Source organism: Anguilla anguilla, chromosome 1, assembly GCF_013347855.1.
Source record: "Anguilla anguilla isolate fAngAng1 chromosome 1, fAngAng1.pri, whole genome shotgun sequence".
Lineage (NCBI taxonomy): Eukaryota > Metazoa > Chordata > Actinopteri > Anguilliformes > Anguillidae > Anguilla > Anguilla anguilla.
The window spans coordinates 48,387,956-48,410,555 of NC_049201.1; the positions used below are offsets into that span (position 1 = coordinate 48,387,956).

General features: G+C 41.7%; 1 protein-coding gene across 1 annotated transcript in view; it reads left to right on the forward strand.

Annotated features, from left to right (window-relative positions):
- The window catches only part of nacad (NAC alpha domain containing), a 31,860-nt gene continuing 9,260 nt past the window's right edge, over positions 1 to 22,600 (forward strand). Inside the window, exons 1-2 of the mRNA XM_035430613.1 lie at positions 1 to 392; positions 17,018 to 22,108. Of these exons, the coding sequence (XP_035286504.1) occupies positions 308 to 392; positions 17,018 to 22,108 (5,176 nt within the window). The 5' untranslated portion in view covers positions 1 to 307. The remainder of the gene's footprint in view (positions 393 to 17,017; positions 22,109 to 22,600) is intronic.

Consider the following 22,600-nt stretch of genomic DNA (forward strand, 5'->3'; position numbering starts at 1 on the left):
GGGAAGCCCTGTAATGAGAGAGGATTCTGCGGCGCACTCTCAGACCCCTCATGCGGACGGCAGCGCGGCTCTGCAGCACCACGGAGAGAGAACCCCTCGCGCTCAAACACGCGCAGCCCGGCCCTCGCAGCGCACACGCGCACACGCACACGGACCTGCGCGGGGAACGGAGCCCAGCACCGGTGCTGCCCGCAAACAGGACGCCGAGAACCCGCTCCTCCTCCTCCGGTCGCCACCTCCCCCATCCGTCACCTTGACGATCTTTCTCTCCCTGTCCTCCCGGGTTGCTTCAGAGACGTAGGGAGTCATGCCAGGGGAAGCGGCCCACCGGACCGTCCCCTCTCCAGGCTTGCCTGAGGCGGGGCAAGACAGCACGGGCATCCCCGGACCAGGTAGGTGAGACGTGGCAGTGCTGGGGAGGGAGGCTAGCGAACTAGCGGCGATGGAAAGGCAGAAGCGCATTTTTTTACTGAGACAGAGAGCAAAGGGGCGCTCGGGTCCTGGGGGGTAGTAAAAGGTGGGTGAGGCCTTAAGGTTTGTTGTGACCCAGCCCAACCCAACCCATTCTTTTAATCCCCCCACGGGCACCCTCAGGCCAAATTTGAGCCTGAAGTTACGGAGGCACCTCCCTCTGTGGAGCATGACGCAGCAGGGACAACAGGGCCTAACGTCGCAGAAGATTTTCACCGTTATGGTGGTGGGGGGGGGGCATTAGGCGGCTGGTTTGGAAAATGCTGCCCTGCCCTCATCCACTTCAAATTTTAGACCTGTGAAGGGTCAATAAGCAATAAGACATTCAAGTTTTGGAGGTGCACCTTGAATCGACTCTGTTGTATTCTACTGTACTCTCTATGTGATGCTGGCATCAGGAAGGGAGGGGCATGATGGGAGTGTAGGTGATGCAGTAAACAAACGGGGAGTCTTCGGAATGGAAGCATCAAATTACTCTGGATATTGCTTTTGGGTAAAATCTGTGCTTTTTGACAATGCATCTACTGTATTTTACATTTAGACTTTTAACAGATGCTAAATAATGCCAGGATTGTGAGAAAAATAACAGTACTTTCATAGACTGTGTGGCATTTAGCTTTGAATGTTTATTTAGCACGTACTATCCAGATTGACATGCAAGGTTGTCAGGGTAAAATAAATTACAGTATGTATCATATGAGAAAAGAGTAATAACAACATAACAGAAACACAGTAAATTAGCATGAAGCTGAGAAAGTGCCAAAACATAAGCATACAATAGCTGTATTCCCATTCTCCTAACAAGTACCCATAGGAAAAACACACGTCATGTTAATATGCTAATAATGCGCTAACCTGTTTGTTTCATAGCATTCTCAGCACCTGCAGCCACACCATATTTTTAATGTGTCTTGCTAACCTCCCCTGCTAAGATCTCAGTCAAATTCATATAAAAAATAGCACATCTGTAACACTCAGGGCTCACTGGGCTGCCTCTCTTTCCAGTGTTTAAAGGATTTAGCACTGCGTAGGGCATTTCAACATCCTGTCCAGTTACATTACATCATAAATCGAGAAGAAAAAAAAACAAACAATTGTGACTTGATGTGCCAAGGGCTGGACTGGTAGTGCTGCTCTGAAGGGGTTACAGACTGGTTGTCTTTGACGCTGTCTCGTGGCAAGGAGAGAGAAAGGGGGGGAAGGGGGAGACAGAGACAGAGGGAGGGGGTGTCCCTGTAGGATAATCTCCTAGTTCTGATGGCCACCTGGGGGACATGCTGAGCTGTGGATGGGACAGCAGACCCATCAGTAATCAGACCCGGGAGGAGGGGGGGGGCTGGGGGGTGGAATGCTGAAAGCTGCCCTGACGCAGCACGAACAGGTCCTGGCCTACTCTGGAAACGAATGCAGGGAAGGAACACGGGAAGGAACTCCAGGATTAGAATGCTGCTCGAGTCACCTCGCTAAAAGGCTTTATTGTGATGGTCCAAGGACTGACAAAGCTTGCGCAGTTGAGGTGCATGACAGCGTAGAGACACACCCTAAAAATGCGTTGAGAGGAGGTCTGTCCAGTTCGGCATGTTCTCTCAAGTGAGTGTCATTGATGTTAGGTCAATTGGAGGTTAGAGGGGGATCTGTGCATCCGTGTGTCCATGTGTGTGTGTTTGTGTATGTGTGTCCGTGTGTGTGTGTGTTAGCATGTGTGTGCGGGGTGGGTGGGCGGGGGGGTGGGGTTGTACAGTTATGTAATACTTGACATCATTCCTGATGATCTGATGATGTCACCAAACTGACCATGGCTAATCTTTTTCGTGGTGACTCGTAAGAAACCTGGCTGGAACATGGTGAGGTTACTCTGTTATTCTGGCCGATTGTATCTGTGGTTTAGAGTCCTGTTCTGCTCTATATCTCTGTTTACCAGTCCTACAAGCCAGACACAGGGTTTGCCACCCCCTCAAACAAAATGTACACAGCTAAAACAAAAATATGTTTGAAAAAGCAAACGAACATTCATTCTCCAGCCGCTGTAATGTGCATATTGAGAGCACACAGCCTGACTTAGAGATGTTATGTAATGGAAGATGAGCAGCCCTGATGTCTCAAGGCAGTACGTTTCACATTTCATTATGCAGCAGAGTTTTTTGTCCTTTCATAATGACCACGATTGTTCAAATGAATCAACCTGGTTGCGAGGTGAGGACCAGGAGAGAGAGGGTAAAATTAGCTTTTAATTTTCACAAAATATGACTCAGCAAACTGGTATAAAGCAGAAAAGAGCCCTCACTCAGGCCAAGCGTACATCACAGGGCTGGTTTTCGGGCATTTTTATTTATTAATTTTTTTACACCCTGCGATGCTGCTTGTGCAGCTGTGACATTTTTAGATGAGCACAGCATGAGAGAAAGGGAAGGAGAAAAGCAGAGGGGCAGTGACTACATCAGAAACCCGTGGCTCTCGCTTTCTTCCAGGGTGAGCTAGCATCCGGGCTGGCAGTGCTTCAGCAGGGCTGAGCTGCCATGTTGGGCATTGGAGGCCATGTCACCAGGAATCCAGCTGGCTTATCAGCTAGTATGAGCTCATTGTGAGATGCCCCAGTTCAGAGAAAGGACTGAAAGAAGCCCTGTTTGTGGCTTTCAGTGCTAACTGTATTATGATGGTAACACAACCGTCAGTCTCTGTTCACTCTATACAGTACATGCAGCCCACTGGTTTTTTATTTTTATAAAATGGTGCTTCTTGCTGAATACATACACATTTTCAATCTGGGTCTCCAAATTTAGCAGAATAGCCAAAAATCATTAACAGACTTGGAGGAATATCAAATGTTCTGTTGTGAACAAATTATTTACAGACTTAAAGCATAGGTTACTTGGCATCTTCGGTTCTCCAAAACCATGCACAAAAACAGTTTTCATTAATTTTTTATTTAGGTTATAATGAATAGTCAAATTAAAGTTTAGCATCTTTTTACAGTACAGAGCCATGAGTACACCGTCATGCTCTTAAATGGCTGTCTTGGAAAACACTGGCATTTTTCATCAAGGAGTATTAAATGGGCACTGGGACACATTTATACCATTAGACTGCTCCCTAGGATGCAGATCAATTACAATTGATGAGTGAAATGGAATTTCTTGTCAGCAAAGCAGATCTATGGCATTGTGTAGATATATGTAGGCTAATAAATTAATGTAATAACATCATAAGTTCATGTGCTAAATACATATAAGCAGTTCATGTAGCTAGTCCAAGTACTCATTACCGTCTGGGAGATATTCAAGGCCCTTTGCAAAGTCAGAAGTGTTAGGCATTTATCATGATGCACTACATACACAACAACCTGCACACACGTTTTTTTCTCGGGCAGGATACTTTGTAACAAATGTGCTCATCGTGTCCACTGTTGCTGTGATGCAGCCTACCCTACACTGCACTGCCGATATACAGTAGACAGTCATAGATTACTACAGTTACTAGCATTTAGATCAGCTTACAAACATATTTATGCGGATTTAGTATTTATAAATCAGTTATTCCCCACACTAATCTTCTCAAATTGACCAATGAGGTTTTCTTTGGTTGTCAGATGAGCTTGGTTTTGTCAATTGAGTTCAATGGGCAGAAAGCTCTTTTGCACTTAACACCAGGCCCCTTCCACCCTCTCCAGGTCCTGTACACTCTAGTTTATGCACACAAGACAAGGATTTTTACTTTTTTATTTTTGCCTTTAAAGGTAAAATCCTAAATCCTCATAAAATAATTATATGATATCATGAACATGAATTTCATTACAGGGCTCTACATTAACAGTAGCCCTGGGCTACCAGTTTTTCGCAAATTAGCAGTTTTGGCTACATATCTTTGCAAACTGGTTGCCCATGGTCAGCAATTTGCAGTAGGTTTCAGTATGGTTGTAATTAGCTAATGTTAGCGAGCCAGTTACCTCGGTTCCTAGCAGTAGCAGGCACTTGTTGAGGGCAATGGTGGACATCATGGCTTCTCTAGGAATATAGCCAAAGCACACCAATGCATACAAAATGCAAATTTAGTCAGGGTGCATAGTGTGTTAGCTAGATAATGCAACCTGCCAACATTGCAGATAGCAATCTTGTTCCAAGTAGCTAGCAGCAAGAGCATAATGATGCTTATATACAAATGCATATTTAACGGTTAGGGATAATCCATGTCGAGGTGTATGGTATATATTCACATATTTAGACTATATATAATTATATAATACTGATGCATAATTCAAAGAAACACCCAATGTGAAGCTGGCTAGATAGCTAGCTAGCTATCGACCCGCTTTGCATCAGAATTCAGCTATACTGTCGTATTATAGTGAAACTGTTTCCATGCAGTTGAATGTCTATGTGATGAGATGGGAGCCAACATAGCAAAAGATAGCACAACATACTTTGTGTACAATTGCTAAATTGTATAAATATTTAATAAAAAATTTCAAAATCTAAATTGTATTATTACGATCAAACTGCTTAGATATTGTAGATCAGTGTTAATTTAACTAAGATATCTGATGTAAAACAAGTGATGGTAGACTTACCCCCTCATATTTGCACCAAAATATTAACCACCATCAACTCTAAACAAAAAATGTAACAAATATATCATATGCATTGGTGCTATTAAACTATTTGCATAAATATGTGGATTACACACAGCAAATCATCTGCATTTACATAAAAAGATGAAATAGACTAAATGGCTGGTGTTGTGATTATTTAGCTAAGTAAAGCTGATATTGCCATGCCCAGGAAACACTATAGCTAGCTTGCCATGATAAAAACTAACTAACGTTAACATTTCCGAAGTATCTCAAACAACACAGACGAAGAACGTCAAGTTGAGCATCCCTCCTCATTTAGCTTATTACTCTTCTTTTTGCATTTCTTGGCTCCTGAGGGGTAGAGTTTTGATGCCATATACATCAGCTTGAAAATTCTCTATTCTCACTCTTACTCTCCCACTCTAATCTCAGTTAGTGAACAGTCTAGCCCACTTCCCAGTTAGGTGCCTGGAAAAATTAGAGACAGGCGAATGAAAATAAATGCTGTACAGTAGTCACTACGTTACTTTTATCAGGTGTATTAGCATTTCTCTCAAACGTGCACATCTTTGCGCAACGTGAGAATAATACCAACATGGATATATTAATAAATAAATAAACAAATAAACGAACACCACACAGGGGTCACTTAACCACACTGGGGCCCTAGGCGGTCACCAATATGGCCTAATAAATGTAGCTCAGTAGTTAGTTACCAATCACTAAATTTTGCAATAATTTTAGTTATTTAATGCGCTAGCCAGCTATCTAGTCCAAACACTCATATCACTCAACAATATATTTTCACCGGTGGAATGTGTTAATTTAATAAAATTTGTTGTAAGTTTATATTGTGGTATTAATTTACACTGGTGGAGACAAAAGCTACTGATAATTACACAAATGAGCACAAAATTATGCAAGTTGTGCACTGGAAGTGAAGTCTTCGTTTAGCTACAATGTGCGACATTTTTGCGATATGAAGTGAACCAAATTTAACATGGCTTCATTGTCTGGCAAGTTCGCAGTTAGCTAGCCAGCTGCTAACTTTTGAGATGTTAAAGCCAGCTACAGAGCCTTTTAGCTACCTTCAAAGCTAAGAAAGCTACATATGAGGCTACTAAGTTAACTAACGTACCAATGACTTGTACGTATGCATGCACAAAACAACGTGCCAAAGTACACAATTATATCATAACCTTGTATCCAATAAGGGGTTGATATGTTGAAAGGACACCTGGACCGGAAACAGATCGATGCAGATTTTTCAGGCCCACCGTTTTTGCAATTACACCAGCAAGTCAACAGAGAATTATGTATGAGGCTTGAGAATAGTTGATTGCATTTGTAGCCAATTTTTACCAGTTCAGCTGATCAGTTTTGGCCAATGGGGTGTTTGCTCCAAAGCAGTTTGGTCAATCTGGGATGCGATATTTATATCCCTTGGCACACCATTTTACATATGGGGCAAAAATGTATACAAAACATTTATTTATTGTAGATTTGCCCAAAAAATTAAACATATTTTCAGAATCTGCTTCAGACTTTTTAGTATGATTCTGAACATTCTGAAGCAGATTCTGAAAATATGTCAATTTTTTTTAGGGTTGTGCACTGGAAGTGAGTTCCCAAGGGCGCCCCCTATCCTGGTAGGAAGGTATGGAGGTTGCGTTGAATTCACCCTGCCAGCGGGAGAGTGTAAGAGCAGCAGTTAATGGACACTTCCTGTCCTCATCCATTTATTTATTTTTTCTTTATGTCTGTCTTTCTTTCTTTCTTTCTTTTTCTGATGCCACTTCATCTCTGAATCCCAGCTTTCTTAGCATGTGAAGGTGATGAAGACAACTGCTAGAGTTATTAGACTTTAGAATGTATGGGAGGAGGGGTCAGAAGAGTGGGGGTTGCAGTGCTGGAAGCACTTAGCCCCGGGCTTATATTTGTGTCTAATTTACAACGGAAGCACAAAATGATAAAGGACAGGAACTTCAGATCAACCACCAAGTGCTGAAGGCTCAGTCCCATTCTCAATATCATGGATGATACAGCATTTGTTTATTTTTCATTAACATATCCCCGAAAATTTAACAAGTTCCTCTTTGATTGTATGCACTGCTGTCTGATTGGCTCAGTGCTCCATGTTATAAACATCTGCTTTGGAAAAGTCTGAATTTGTGTGCAATTTGGTTAATGTTATCTGACCTCTGCCAGCTATCATTAAAGACTGTATTACTAAAAGTAAACTATCTGGGGGATCAAATATTTATGGTTCATAGCCAGTTCTTTCATTGAAAACTCCATTGTGCCTTCCACTTCCAGACATCATTAAGAGAGAATTATATAATATTTTTTTATTTAAAACTGCTTCTTATTTTTCTCCTCCATCTGCTATAACACAGGTGTGGACCCTCAAGAAAATAAAAGCTTTGCCTCATCTGCTGTTTCAATTTTCTATAGTTTTTTTTTTCTATTGCTGTTTCAATTTATTGTCAGAAAGAGTTTAGTGTTGGTGCAGTCATGCGAATAGGTTTGTATAAGGCTTCATTTATTTAATATGTCTAATTAAGCTCTAGACATTGATTTAGAGGGTCTATCCCCCCAACACTAAGCCAACATACCCGGCAATTGCTTTCTTGGGCTCCTATTCCCCTCTCCCTTCAGAGACGATTACATCTCACTTCCTTTGTTCATAGTAATTGGGTTGCAAGAGAAAGGAAAGGATCCTTTAGGTTGCCTCTTGGCAAGTGGACCAGCAAACAGCGTGCAGACCTGGGGAAGCTAAGATGTTAATTAAGATAGAAAATGTTCTGTGGACGTCTGGGCTCGAACCCAGTAATATCAGTAAGAGCTCAGAATTATTTTCATACGAAAACTGTTTTGGTTAGTTTGCACAAAGTTGAGAAAAGTGAAATTCTAATTGTTTTGGATGTACCAAAATATGCTCTACTTATTTAATAATAATAAGGCTGCCAAGTAAATGCATTTCAGTCAGAACAACTCACATATTTAGATTAAATATATTAATGAATATGCAATGTAATTATTTTAGATGTGGCGCATCAGTGTACAGTAACTTATCAAACAGGGACCACGATACATCTCCTCTACTAAATGGCAGAAATGCCAAAACCCCCAAACAGCAGATGATCCAAGTGCCAAACCCTAAAACAATTTGTTTACCAGAGCACCTGCTGTTACCTGAAAGATCAGGGGACCATACTGATATCCCTCCAGCACGGAGATGGAACACAAGCTGTGGTCCCCGATTAGATCTTGGCCATACTAACATTATGTGATAATGGTAGAAAATTATGCGTACAGCACAGCACTTGTTGTTTCCTGAAAGATCTGGGGACCATACCAGTATCCCTCCAGCACAGAGACTGATCACAAACTGTGATCCTAAATCAGACATTAACCATACTAACATTATATGATAGTGATGGTAAAATATCTGTACAGTAGAGCACTTGCTGTTTCCTGATGATCAGGAAGTCCAAGTTGATATCTCACTGCAGAATCAACCTGGTGATATAGGATCAGAAAAGGACATGCTACTTTTAAATGGAGTCAGTGCCCAGCAACCACCTGAAATTAATTCATTTATTATTTAATTTATAATAGTATATAATTATAATAATCATAATAATAATAATTAATATTATTGCACCAGCAGCAAGTAGCAAACGTACCAGCACATGCAAGCATATTTAGATGCTCATGTTGTTATTGCGCCTTGTGTAGTGTTCAAAAGCAGCAGATGACTATTGGCATGATTTTTGAGTGTGGCTGCGGGAACTTTAGGAGCTGCCGCAGTGGCTGCACTGATCCTGAAGGAGTGGGAAATTGTCACGGCTATGAGGCAGCCTTTCACATTGGCAGAGAAGACAGCGTTCAGCAAAGAACCAGGGGGACATGGCATTGCTGGCATCAGTCGTGAACAGAGGCTCATGAGGAACTGCATAGCGAAGATGAAATTGAATGTCTGAAAAGCTTTTGATGGAGAGAGTTGAATTTAATGAGATTGAAAGCAGACTCTAATTTGGTATGAAAGTGCATACTATGGGAATGTTAACCGGGAGAGTTGAAACAGAAATGGCAGCACAAACATTGGAGAGGAAGGACCATGCAGAGTCAAAGGGCTTTAATGTTGACTTCACTGTCCCTGACCTCAGGCAGTAGCTGCAGTGGACTAATAAGTTGACAGAGAAAGGCTTAATACAGAATAATCTGACTGAAGGCTGGACAATTCAAACCACTGGGCCTGGCCTCTGGGCACACAGCATGGAGCTCCTGAAAATGTATTTGCTTTTAAATTTTCATTTCCACAAGATACACACATGCTTTCCTACAGCTTCCCCTGTAACCCCCCCCAATTAGCCTAACCTTTACACCTTGACAATGTTTTAAAAAACGAGGTGCCATTTCACTTACGTTTTCCTTCAAGAACAACAATGGCATGTGAACTTGGCCACATAAGGGCCTAACACGTCTTAGGACACTTCCACAGTATGGTTGGAAAATAGTATGGTGGTTTTTTTCATACTGTACTTCACATACTAAAAATACACACTAAACAGCAGTATGCTTAATAGACAGTACATATTTTGAGGATCATTAGGAGGCTAACATGTTGATATCATATTGTTTTCCAACAATACAAAACATGATTACACTGTATTATGGAGAACCTAAAGTTCACATAATGCTGATCCGATCGGATGTTTTGCAACTGAGCACTGTCTCTTCATCACACTTGCTGACTCCCTGTCAGCACAGTAAACAGTTTTCCTTTGAGGGTCTGATAAGAGGCAGACTTCTGTGAACTGCCCTAAATTAGCAACATTGATAGGCATCTAAAAACCAAGACATTGCGTGCAAACAACATTGGCTAGCAACAACCGGTTTGAAAGATATGAATAAAAGCCATTTTACAACAACTAGGCAAGGAGGATAAATAAATCCTGGTACATTCATTTTAAATAACCAAATTCTACTTAAGTACATAACGCTCTCTTCCATTGTCTGGCAGACCATATAGGCATATTAGCCTTGTTAACTGCAGGGTGGGTGCATGAGTTTAAAGTTTGGGCTGTAGATAATCTACGCAGCACTAACCAAACAACACAGGCATCACTTACTTTACACAGCAATAGCAGGATTTTGGTTTTGGAAAACTCCAAGGACCTGCACCTTGACAAAAGCAAAAGATGCCACCGAATAGGAACGCAGTGATGGATTATCCAACTGGTAGCCTACACCCAAACTCTGAGCAGCTATTCTTTGAGCAGTGATTATTGGAGAAATAATCCTTCGAGTGAAATCCTGTGAGCTGCAGCAAGCGTAGCATGCAATAAGCAGTGCAGATAATGAGCAGCGATTGGTTCTCTATGAGAACATGTAGTGATGTGTGTATGTGATTGGTTGAGCAGGAGAACATGTGGCTGCTGATGCCAACCAATGGTCGGCTGCAGCAAGAGTTCCCAAAATTGCTCTGCGCATTTCATATGCATTTCTCATGCTTGTAAATGACATTAAATGAAGCTACATTACATTCATGGAAGTGCATCCACCTGAGTTGTGTGAGCAACAGTGCAAGGCCTGGCTAACAACATTCCCTGACTGGTGAGAGTAATTGCATCATCAATAATACACTAAGGGTCAGATGTACGTACAAAAAACTTGCAGGGCAAAATGTAGCCTGATAATGGTATGTTGGTGCGTACGCAGGCTGCATGAAATTAACATCTTATTGACAAAGGCTACAGCTAATTATGCAATCAGCGAATGTGACTGCCTACTAAAGCACATTTTGTGTATGAAGGAGAGCTTAATATGCGCAGTTCAAAAAACTCCTGTTCAGCGTGTTGAATATCTTCATTGGATGTGGGGAAATTGATGATCTTTTGGTAATATATGAGTGTAACAGCACAAAATACAGACTGTAATATTCCAGCTATGGCAGCAATTGTTGTTTGAAATTATTCAGATGTGAGATGGTCTAATATTGCAAGGAGCTTGACTATTGCCAGGATAGAATGGGAATGTTTTGTGGGAGATTCTTGCTCATCTTTTCTTTCTCCTAGGAGTCATTATGGCTGTGTGTCACAGAAGTCACAGATGTCACTGATTCCAATATTTTTGTCTCTTATTTTGACAGTTCAATGCCTTCACCCATTTGAAGTGCTTTCTGTGATTTTTCATGAGTTTTGGATGGTAGCTATAAAGCAGCCTGTGGTCAGTTGTTGCAATAAAATCTTTCACGGACCCTATCAACAGTCTTGTTGCTGAGTGCTACTTGTCCTGTGGCTACGTTAATGTTCTCAGTGACAACAAGCACTCTATCAAAGACTCAGACCTCACAGTTTTAAGTGTAACAGCCTATCAATACATTTACTTATATTTTTACTAGCAGTAACTGCCCACTGATTTTGTTTTAAACTTCAAGCACTTGTTACTGTTGCTGCAGTTGTGAATGTTATTTAAATAATTGCTCACTGCTGTGCATGAGATATATTGGTAAATTTTATAAATTATTTTTTAAACACTCCATGATTTCTGCCACATTTATCAATTTTCCATGATTTTTAATAACTTTGCAGTGACTGCTGTATGACTTCATATTTTCAGTGACAAACACCAAGCCTTAATTATTTCATGGCTGCTCAAACCGTTTGTTGGTTTCTTCCTCAGGTACTTGGAAAATGTGGTTTTAAAGATTCTCTCAATTTATTTATGTTAAGTTAACTTATGCCAGCCTAGAAGCATAAAACAAAAATGATTTCATTATACAGCAAATATAACACAATAAAACATATTATAACAATCCTGAAATAAATAAATTCTTGAATTTAGAGATGCTGCCTGATATGATGCTTCATGGGTCCTCCCATGAATGTAGTTATGCATAGCGACTCATTTCATCCAACCGAGTCTTCATCCAGATGAGGCCATGATTTTTCAACTGTGCTGCTATACCACTGCAGACAGCACATTGAATAATGCAGCTGTGAATGCACTCTTCTACTCAGCTGCTCAATTAGCTGATTAATAATCATCACTGCTATGGAAACCAAATCCCACTGCTATGGAAATACACCCAGCTAATTAGAAAAACAATAGAAACCACCCTCATTATGCTTCTTTTTTTTTACTTATACAAAGGAAAGCAGAGAGCGTCACAGATACAGATGGGATCACAGTACAGAAAGTGGGTAATTGGACCCTCCCGAGAGGATTTGTACTGTATGTGGGCTGAGAAACGGCCATCCTATAGACTGCGCCACAGTCTCCCCACAGTGCACGTTTGAGGCAGATACAGATCTTTACTGGCATGTAGAAGATGTTCTTAAGCAAAGTGACTTAGAATGAAAACGCAGGTGTAAAGATCAGCAAAGTTGAATAATTCCCTGAGGGGCAAAGTATAGTCCCAAGAGAGACAGCAAATACAGGGCTGCAGACCTGATTGACAACTTGTCAACAATTCTTAATATTAAATCTACGTAATACAACAAATAACAACACTATCCTAATGAGCATTAAACAACCTTAACATACTAAAACTAGACTAAGAACTAGAATTGTATCTGCCTATGGGCTGTGTTTTTATGGATCGCTTTACGTGGTGTATTCTCCATCTAGTGGCAAATCAAAGTTACTGCCATTACACTGAGGCACTCATTCAGCCAGCCAGTCAGTTACTGAGAGAATAAACTATTTTAATAGCTACTTAATCATAGCTAGATAAGTTATGTATTTACTTTAGAACAGTGGTTTGTGAAGAGATGTCCTAATTCAAGTGCAATGCATACACAATTTTGTTTCTTAGGCTACGTTTACATCACTGGTCTTGATTCCCATTTCCGATTTTTGGCTTTTTTTTACCCTTTTGGCTTTTTTGTCACTTTTACCCCCACAATTGAGATATCTGCCAATGCGACTGTCATCTATCCATCCAGATCAGAATTTTCCCGGTTATTCTGATTTGAAAGTCATTCAAAATGTGATGTCATACTTTTTTCGCAATTAAATTGTAAGAAAAACAAGCTTACACAGGGATCCCCTGGACTGACTTTGAGAACCCCTACTGTAGGTCTGTCTAGCTCAGTGAAGAAATAACTTGCATCTCGTAAGTGAGCAAGTGAGTAATTAGATTCAATGACTGAGCAATCTGTTGGGTGAATGAGTCAGTGAGTGAGCGATTCAGTGTATGTGTGAGTGAGTGAGGAAAAATTGTTTCCAGGGCTGTGGGAAAATTTAAATTTAGTAGTGGTTTCCCCCACTGTTTTCTATGTTATATGACTGAGAGTTGGAGTAACACTTGTTTAATGGAACAATCTTACAGCCTATCAACTTAGTGGAAACATGGAAACATCTATCAGCAATATTTAATAACTTCACACATTTCTTTGTGTGAATAATACTGCTCCGCTTCTGAGTCTCCTAATTTTACTCATAAATTATATATTATTTATAGGTCTGATGACCCTTTTATTTATTTCAGTTACATTCTGATGTAGTTTAAATGATAAATTCAACATTTAATAAATAAATGTGGCTAGCTCAGTCAGTCAAAGGTTGTAATTGTTTACTCATTTTTATTAATAGATTTTTAATAGGTTTTTATTCCTTTAAAACATTTTTTGTAAATGAGAAACATAAGACTTTAAATTATACATGATTATATTATTTGCCAACCAGCTGGTAATTTACCTAAACCTAGTAGCCAGCTACTAACACAGATTATTAATTTTGTCATAAAACAATATGCTATCAACTAACAACTGAGAAAGAGACAAATGAGATTTACGGAACCGCCGATATCTTTGCCTGGATCATCCAGGCCCCAAACCGTCTCCTTATCATCTTCTCGCCAGAAAAAGAAAACGATAATGCAGATAAGTGTTTTCACCTACAGTATATAACTGAAATATAATAGTTTGAGTGTTATTTTGGCATGCATAGGCTACTATAGCTACACCATTTGACATTGCTTGTTTTGATTCCAGTCTATGTAAAGAAATAATTAGCATGTCATTTACATGTTTATTCCTGATATCAAGAATTTCTTTTCAACTAGTTAAAATTAGGGTAAAACAAGTTAAACAAGTAAAAATAAGACTTCCTGGTATGAAGAATTTAATTTTAACTGCTTATAATACAATTCTTGTTACAAAGAATTCCATGAAGTGAAAGGTTCCTTTTGAAATGAATGGGAAAAAAACAATTTAATTGTAACTATTTAAAACTGAATTGTTGATATCAAGAATTCTAGCTAGTTAAAATATAATTCTTGGTATTAAGAATTCAAATTATAACTAGTTAAAACTGAATTAAAAAACATTTGAATAAATGCTAAAACGGCTTGCCATAGTAGTCTGCGTTCTTGCACTTATTTGCACACTGTCGGGAATAGACTACTTTCCTGTTATAGTGAAATGCCTTCCAGATATAGTTAAATTTACTCTTGCATACATATGTGAAATAGATGCATATATACATATATACATGCATGTTCAAACGTTTCACCTATGCACGCATGAGTGTTTTATATATGTCTATGCTTGTGTGTTTCATGTATGTACCTACAAGTGTTTCACCACTGTATATGCAAATATGTCACATGTGTATGTGTGAGTGTTTCACATATATATGTATATATATATATAATGCTTCAGTTGTATGTGTGCAAATGTTTTGTAGGTATGTGCTGAGTAAACTGTAGTACATGTACTTTGCGAGTCTTCCCTGTATATTTGTGTGTATTGAATTGAATTGAATCATTGTATTTATATAGCAATTTTCCGAATGCTCAAAGTACTTTACAGTGATGAGTGGGAACTCACCCACCACCAAGCCCACCTGGGTGATGCACGGCAGCCATTTTGCCCCAGAACACTCACCACACATTAGCTAAGGTGAAGAGTGAGAGAACAATTTTTAGCCAATTAAATCAGGGGATGATTAGGTGGCAAGTTTTTTTTTGAAAGAGCCAGGGTGGGAATTTAGCCAGGACATCAGGTAATCCCCTACTCTTTGCAACTAGTGCCAAGGGGTCTTTAATGACCGCAGTGAGTCAGGACCTCGGTTTAACGTCTCAACCGAAAGACGGCATCTCCAACTGCAAGGGGGAGAGGCGGCATCCTATGACAGTGCCATTTTGAAAATCACTGAGCTCTTCAGTATGACCCATTCTACTGCCAGTGTTTTTCAATAGAGATTGCATGGCTGTATGCTTGATTTTATGCACTTATTAGCAATGGGTGTGCCTGAAATAGCAGAAACCACTAATTAGAAGGGATGTCCACATACTTTTGGAAATGTAGTGTATGTGCGAGAGTTTCACGTATGAATTGATGTATTTTTCACTTGTGCATGTGTGAGTATTTCACATGTGAGTACACAGTAGTATATACATTACATTACTTTTATTTAGCAGACGCTTTTATCCAAAGCGACGTACACAAGTGCATTTCATGGTCATGGACAACATATACATGCAGTATGTGTGTTTCATACTTTAAAAACTGGTCTTGTCCTTTGGTGGACAGTGGACAAGAAAATTTTAATAAAAATATAGTAATATGTTGATAAATTACAATTTTATTTGTATTCTTTATGAACAAGAGTAAAAAAATCAGAAGGATACAGTCATGCTCTTCCATAAAACTGTGTAATATAACAGAGTAAATGGAAATAGTAAAATAAAGTAAATGATCTCTCCCACCTGGCCTTGGAATTAGATAGCTTGACTATTGCTTGGCTAACATTTTCATTTGCACAGATCAGAATTTGAATGCTCTTTTGTAAATCAAGAGTGGAGCTCATCATGAAATGAATGAAGGATCAACCAAAAATATGTAGCAAGAGACATGGGGCTGGAGAACCAGGATTTAGGACACCCATACAATAATGGGCTATTGTGTGGGTGTGGTAAATTCTCTGTATTATATTAGATTACATTAGGAGAGTCACTGCAGCTGCCTCTGTGAACGGTGGCACCATTACAAGGGATGAATAAATAACACATTATGGGAAAGAGTTATTAGCCGCAACAAATTAGCCATTAAGTATAATAGGCTAATATAAAAGCCTAATGAGATGGGGTTATCAGTATAAATTTGAAATTTCCCACATATTGAAATTTTGTGAAGGACAAAAGTTCAGCTGCCTGACACTACAAGGGTCCAGTAGGATTATAACAAATAATCACTCAGGTAAAATGAAATTTGCCCATTCAGTACTTTGTCGATAAGGATTATAAATTTGAAGTTTATAATGCTCAGTATTTAATGGCCAGTAAAGAGAAGGCAGAAAAGGTTGTATCTTTTTATTTGTTGTTTTCATTCTGTTAGATTCTTTTCAGCAGTATTTAGGGTCAAATCGAAGTGTGGGTAAAATATAGTTGGACTTCTAGAGAGAAAGGCCTTGCTTATGGCTGGACTTCTAGTCCAGCCATAAGCAAGAAAAACCATGGATGTGTTTTTCTGTATCTAGTTATTCTGTGTCTATTGTGAATGTTTTTGTGGCAAACAAAAATCATGTCATGATATGGTTTTTTTATTTAATTTTATTATTTGTATAAGGCTACAAGACAAAAGGGAACAGACCAACGCAAAGCAATTACCTATTTTGACTCGGTTCTCTGTGGATTAGCTCATGTTTTACTGTGTAAATTTATTCACCAACTTTCACCACTCTTGTGATGGAATTGGTAAAGAATATTTTTGAATCTCACATTTACCTGATGTTATTATTATAGTTTTAGGCACATCATGGTCACAATGAAGGGAACATTCCAGTATAAACTATTACTTTTTTAAGTACTTCAAAAATTATTTTATAAGAAATGTAATTACTCATTAACCCTTTTAAATGGACTGAATGTAAAATGTATTCACAATAAGGCAAAACTTTCTCATATTGTTTTATTTAAATTGGTTGACTCATAAACCCCATCTTTCTGTCTGTTTTGTTTTATAGACATGACCAGACAAGCTTCCAGCTCTTCTGCCTCTACTCCCAGTGACTGTGCATCCACTCCCTCCCCTAGCACCCCATCACAGCTCTCCCCAGAATGCACCTCTCCATTTGGCCCACGGTTACCCATGGCCAAACACTACAGTTCAGCAAGACCCCAGCCAGAAGGGGCCAGCAGCGATGGAGGCTCAGACGGCCGACTTGGACGGCTCACTGGCAGGTTTGGTCGAGGGTCTTACAGGCATGGGGCCATCAAGATGGAAAGGATCAAGGTGCTGACAGGGACTGAAGTGGAGAGTGACTACAAGGAGCCAGAGGCCATGGACACAAGGGTGGTGATGGGCCAGGAGGCTCTTCTAAGGAATATGGAGATCCAGGGGGGGACACTTTTGCAGAAAAAAACTGGGCAGGAAGCCCACAGTCTGGAAAGCAAATCCGGGGTGCCATCCCCTGTCCTGGAGGAGGTTAAGATGGGATGTTCTGAGAAAGCAAAGCTGGACACCGGCCAAGAGGGTCCGTCTGTCATACACGATGAGTGCCTGACTACTAAAACGGAGCCAGAGAAAGATTCTGCACAGCTCCTCACCCATCCTGTCCTGGAACCCAAAGCAATGTTGGATATTGGACTGATTGACAGCTGCAGCTCCTTGGGAGGGGAAGAAGGGGAGGAGCTATCTCAGGGTGAAGTGCCTTCCTTGTCCTTTTCTGAGCCCTCCTGTATGGTCGACCCCCAACGAGTGGGGGTACCCTCAGGTATGGACCCAGACCTCTACTACACTGCTCCCTCCACTCCCATTAAGATGGCCTATTGCTCACACCTTAAGAACCAGTGGTACCCCAGCTCACAAAGTCCAGGACCAGGCTCCCCAACTGATGAGTCCTCTGACCTTCCTGAAAGTGAAGGTTTGTGCTCTCCCCCCACTTCCCCTTCAGGCTCGTACATCACAGCTGAGGGAGGCAGCTGGACCTCCTCCTACACATCCAGCACCTCTCCATCCTGCTCCCCAAACCTCATTGCTGAGGCAGAGCTGCAGGAGGCACCTGCCTGCTATGTTGAGTCCCTCTCCGAGATTGGGGATGAGCTTGGCGAGGACAGGAGCAGTGCCGAGAAGGACACATGCCTTTACAAGGCTGATGGTCTGGGGCTGTCAGAAACAGATGTTTCTTTTACAGAAGGCATCGATGCACCTAAGAGGGGGACCTGCCGACCCCACTGGGTAACCGAAGAAACGTCTCCCCAGAGGAGTAGCAGTGGGAGGAGCACTTCATCCCAGGAAGGAGGAGGTGAGTCTGAGGGGTCCCTGGAGCCACTGGAGGAGCAGGAGGCTGTTGGGCTAACAGAATATGTGGATCCAGAGCAGGACGTGGAGCTAGATTTGAATGCCTGCGTCTCTGAACATTTTGCCACCCTGGATGCCCCCCTCAGCCCAGAGGAGGTAATTTCCCCAGACCTAGTGGCCTCATTCCCATTTGTTCATCGCCTGTCTGCAGCCGCAGACACAGGCAGCCTGACCCCAGCCACATGCTCCTCTGAAGTATCAGACACAGACAACAACAGCCTCTATGGTGAGATGGCCTCCTCTGCTTTGCTGTTCCCATCTCGAGAGGATAGCCAAGGTGGTGACATGATGATACCAGCCTCTATGCTTCCTTTGCATGCAAGTCTCATCTTCCAAGCTGACTCCATGGAGATCACATTGTTCCCCACAGAGGATGAACCCAGTAATGATGTGGATGCCTATGCAGCTGGAGAGGAGGAAGGGGACGTGGATGAAGATGAAGATGAAGAGGAGGTGGAGGAGGAGGAGGAAGAAGGAGAGGCAGAAGGAGTAGTGGAAGAAGAAGGGAAAGTTTTAGAGGACCTCAACGAAGAAGACACATCCGCGTCCTTCTTAAACTCTCTCTCTGAGACCTCCATTAATGAGGGCGTAGATGAGTCCTTTGCCTTCCAAGATGACACAGAGGAATCAATTGATTCAGCCTCTTACAATGGCGAGGAAGATGAGAGGCTATACAGCACAGAGAGGCATGCTGAACTGGCTCAACAGTTTCCTGGGCCAGATGACCCAGCGGAACCTGCAGTTCCACTGCAGCAGGATTCCTCCAACTCAGGAAGTGGAAGTGAAAGTGAGATGGAGATCTCCTCTGAGTCGTCTGATGCAAATCATGGACCTAACAAGATTTCAACAGCTGACAATGTTAGCTCACCTGCAGTGAGTCCTCCTACACATCCAGCAGCACATACAAGTAAGGGTGAAACATCAGTTGTTACAGAAGAAGTCCGAATGCCTCAACAAGCTGAACTGGAGATCACTGAGAGGTGCACAGAACCTAAGGCTGGTATAGCACAGGAATCAGTTGATGAAACATTCATGCCACCTTCCCTGGAAGGTGCTTTGCAGCTGGCATTACCTGCCAGAGCAAATGAAGATCCAGTTACTGGGGAACTGATCAAACATTCTGAAGACAGTGCAAGCAAACTCTCCACTTGCCTGAGTGGAGCAGCCACAGCAACAGGGGGTGAGCATCCGGATCTTGTTGCAGAACTTGCAGATCAGAAAAATGGCAACAGCGTGGACTATGCCGACCCCTCACTGAGCCTAGATGAGACAGCCACCAATGATCTGAATAAAGGTGTACCACTGCTTTCACACCCCAAAGAAGACTGCTGCAACCCCAGCAACATACCCATCTCCACCAGCCCTGAGGCTTCCTCTGAGGTGCTGGAAAACTTGGCTGTCAAAACCACAGATGTCACAACCTTGGGATCATCTCTGAACCAGGATAACCTGGCTGAGGATCAGCCCTGCACAGATGACATAAACTTGTGCCCTCACAATGCACCATGTTCTGCCTATAGTGTGCTGGCCATTTCACCAAAGAAAGAAAACTCTGATACAAAGGCCTCAGAGGCTGAACCTTCTTCCAGAGATTGGGAATCGGAAGTGCCTCTGTCCTTGAGAGAATGTCATGGCTATGATTCAGAGAGCTTGCTGTTGTGCGAGATAGCTGGTCCATTGGGCACTGAAGCCACCGCCATTTGCCCCAACATTGCTTCAGGAGGTGGTGCCTTAGCGGACCAGGATGATAACATAAGCTGTGACAATTTGCTCTTGGAATCATCAGAAACAGAGGGAGGTATGCTTAAGTCCAATCTATCAAACTGGAAATCCATAGAAGAGATTTCAGAGGCAGGTGGAGGGGAGGATGGAAGCTCTCATTTTGCTGAGGATGAAGACAACAACCTTCAGGATCAGGATGATAGTCCAACTAGACAGCATGAAGAAGCAGGCACATGGAATGACTCAGAAAGTGCTGGTCCACTGTTAAGTTCCACAGGACCACCAAAATGTCTCCAGTTCAACATCCTTTCCGAAGCTGATAACAAGGTTACCAAAAATCGAAATCCAATTATGGAACAAGATTGTGTGAACATCCCTGAAGAATCTGTATCAAATGTATCTATAGTGGAGGAGATACCACATCATGATGCCGCTGTTGTAAGCTCTGATGGGTTGCATAAGGAAGGTGTCACTCAACAAATTAAGAAACCACAGCCTGTATCCCCTGCAGATTTAAAAACGAATAGCAGTGCACTAGAAGGAGCTAAGACCCAAATGGATAGTACACACAAGTCAAATGGTACGGCTTATGTTGGGGGGAAAACGTCTCCAACTGTAGACAAATCCCTCTGTAAGAATGAAACTGGAGCACAGAGTAAAGCTGGCGCCATTGGACACAAGGGTACAATTTCTTTACTAGGGGGATCTTTCGGCACATTCAACCCTAGAAAAACGTCCAACATCTCCAGGTCAGGAAGACCTCTGGTAAATAGTCCTTCACCAAGAAAGGATTCAGTGGTGAAAAGCCAGGACCAAGAGGCTGTATCAGCGGCAACAGTGTTGACGAGTGTAGAACTACACACTGATGTTAACACTGAGAAACAAACTGAGAACCACAAAGGTATAGCATTTGACAAACATACTGATGAACCAAAGACTATTGAAGCCTTTAAGGAACAAGAGTGGACAAAGACTAAGGAGGATTCTCATATGTCAATGGAAGGGAACACTGAAGACATTGAACTAACAGTCCCTCTAAAGGAGACAGTTATGGAAAGCTTGAAATTGGCAGTGAAAGGGCACAAACTGCCGGATGTTATGGAGGAGTCAACATTACCTGAGACAGAGAGGGAGGAAAAAGGGAAAGATGACAAATTGACTTGTCAGGGTAAGCAAGAAACCTCTGAAAATGCAACAGAGAGTTCTGTTGACAAAAAACCAAAGCAACCTGATGCACTTACAAGTCATTTTCCTATCACTGCAAACAAGACACTGAGAGAACAAGATTTTGTCTCAGAAAACTCCAAGGAAGAGGCTTCATCCGGAAAGAGCATCTGCAAGGTAATATCACCTGAGAAGAGCCACATATCTGTGAATGAGGTTGTCTCAGAGGCGCAACACAATGTGGAAACTCAACAGTGGAAAGATGTAAGGATGAGTCCATCTATTGCATCAGATGAAAGTGTGAGTCAAGAGAATCAAGACCTTATCAACACCTTAAGTCCTGTCGTGTCAAAGCAAAGTGAAAATGAGCTGAATCAAGACAAAACTGCCACCCAAAGTCCAAGTCCCTCTGCTGCCTGTGAGGCTGAGAGCAAGCAGACTGTGTTAGTGAAGGAAGAGGTCCTTGACAGCAGCACTTTACAGAAAAGGCACCCAGCACGTAGTGCTGGAGACATCAATGACAACCACGTTGAAAGCAATCTGACGTCCAGTGCAGAGCAAAGCCAGTCCTACCCCCTGGGAGGCTCCATGAGTCCACCCAGTGAGGAGCTTTCCCTCCCCATCCAGGAGTCCCTGGCTGCAGTCAATCCCGCACAATCCCTTCCTGAGCCACCCACTAAACCAGACCCTATGCACAGCTGCACTGATATCCCTACACTCCTCACATCCCATAGCCTGTCACAGCCCCTCCAGGAGACTGCACCAGTGCCCGAGCAGCCACCCTCAGCACCAGTCCAGGATACACAGCATCAAGCAGACAGGCAACCTTCGCTGTCACTGAAGCAGCATGCACAGGAGAAGCTGAGAGGTGTGGTTCCTATACATGTATTGTAAATTTTATTGTTATTGTTGTTGTTGTTTTTCAGCAATGCTAATGCTTCTTTCTGCTTGTTTGCTTTTATTTTCCATGCTTCAGGGCAGCTTCCAAGGCATGACACGATTACAATATTGATTGCTTTGTACTATTATACTAGTATCTTATAATTTTTCAAGTAAAATACACATATAGGCTATACAGAATATATTTGTATTCAGAATGTATTTATTTTGCACCATTTTCAATAGGCTTATGAAGAGCCAGTATGAGGCCTGGTGCTGATGAATAAGAAGGAATGATATTTATATGGATTTGGGAATAATCAGAATATACGATTTCTTAATCAGAATATTTTATCATTTTTATACTTGTTATTTGACGCCCAATTTGTCATGGGGCTGAAGGTGTCCAGTTCCCACCGTAATTTTGAATGTCCAATTATCTGCAACCACAGCTATGTTCATGAGTAAACCCCAGGATTAT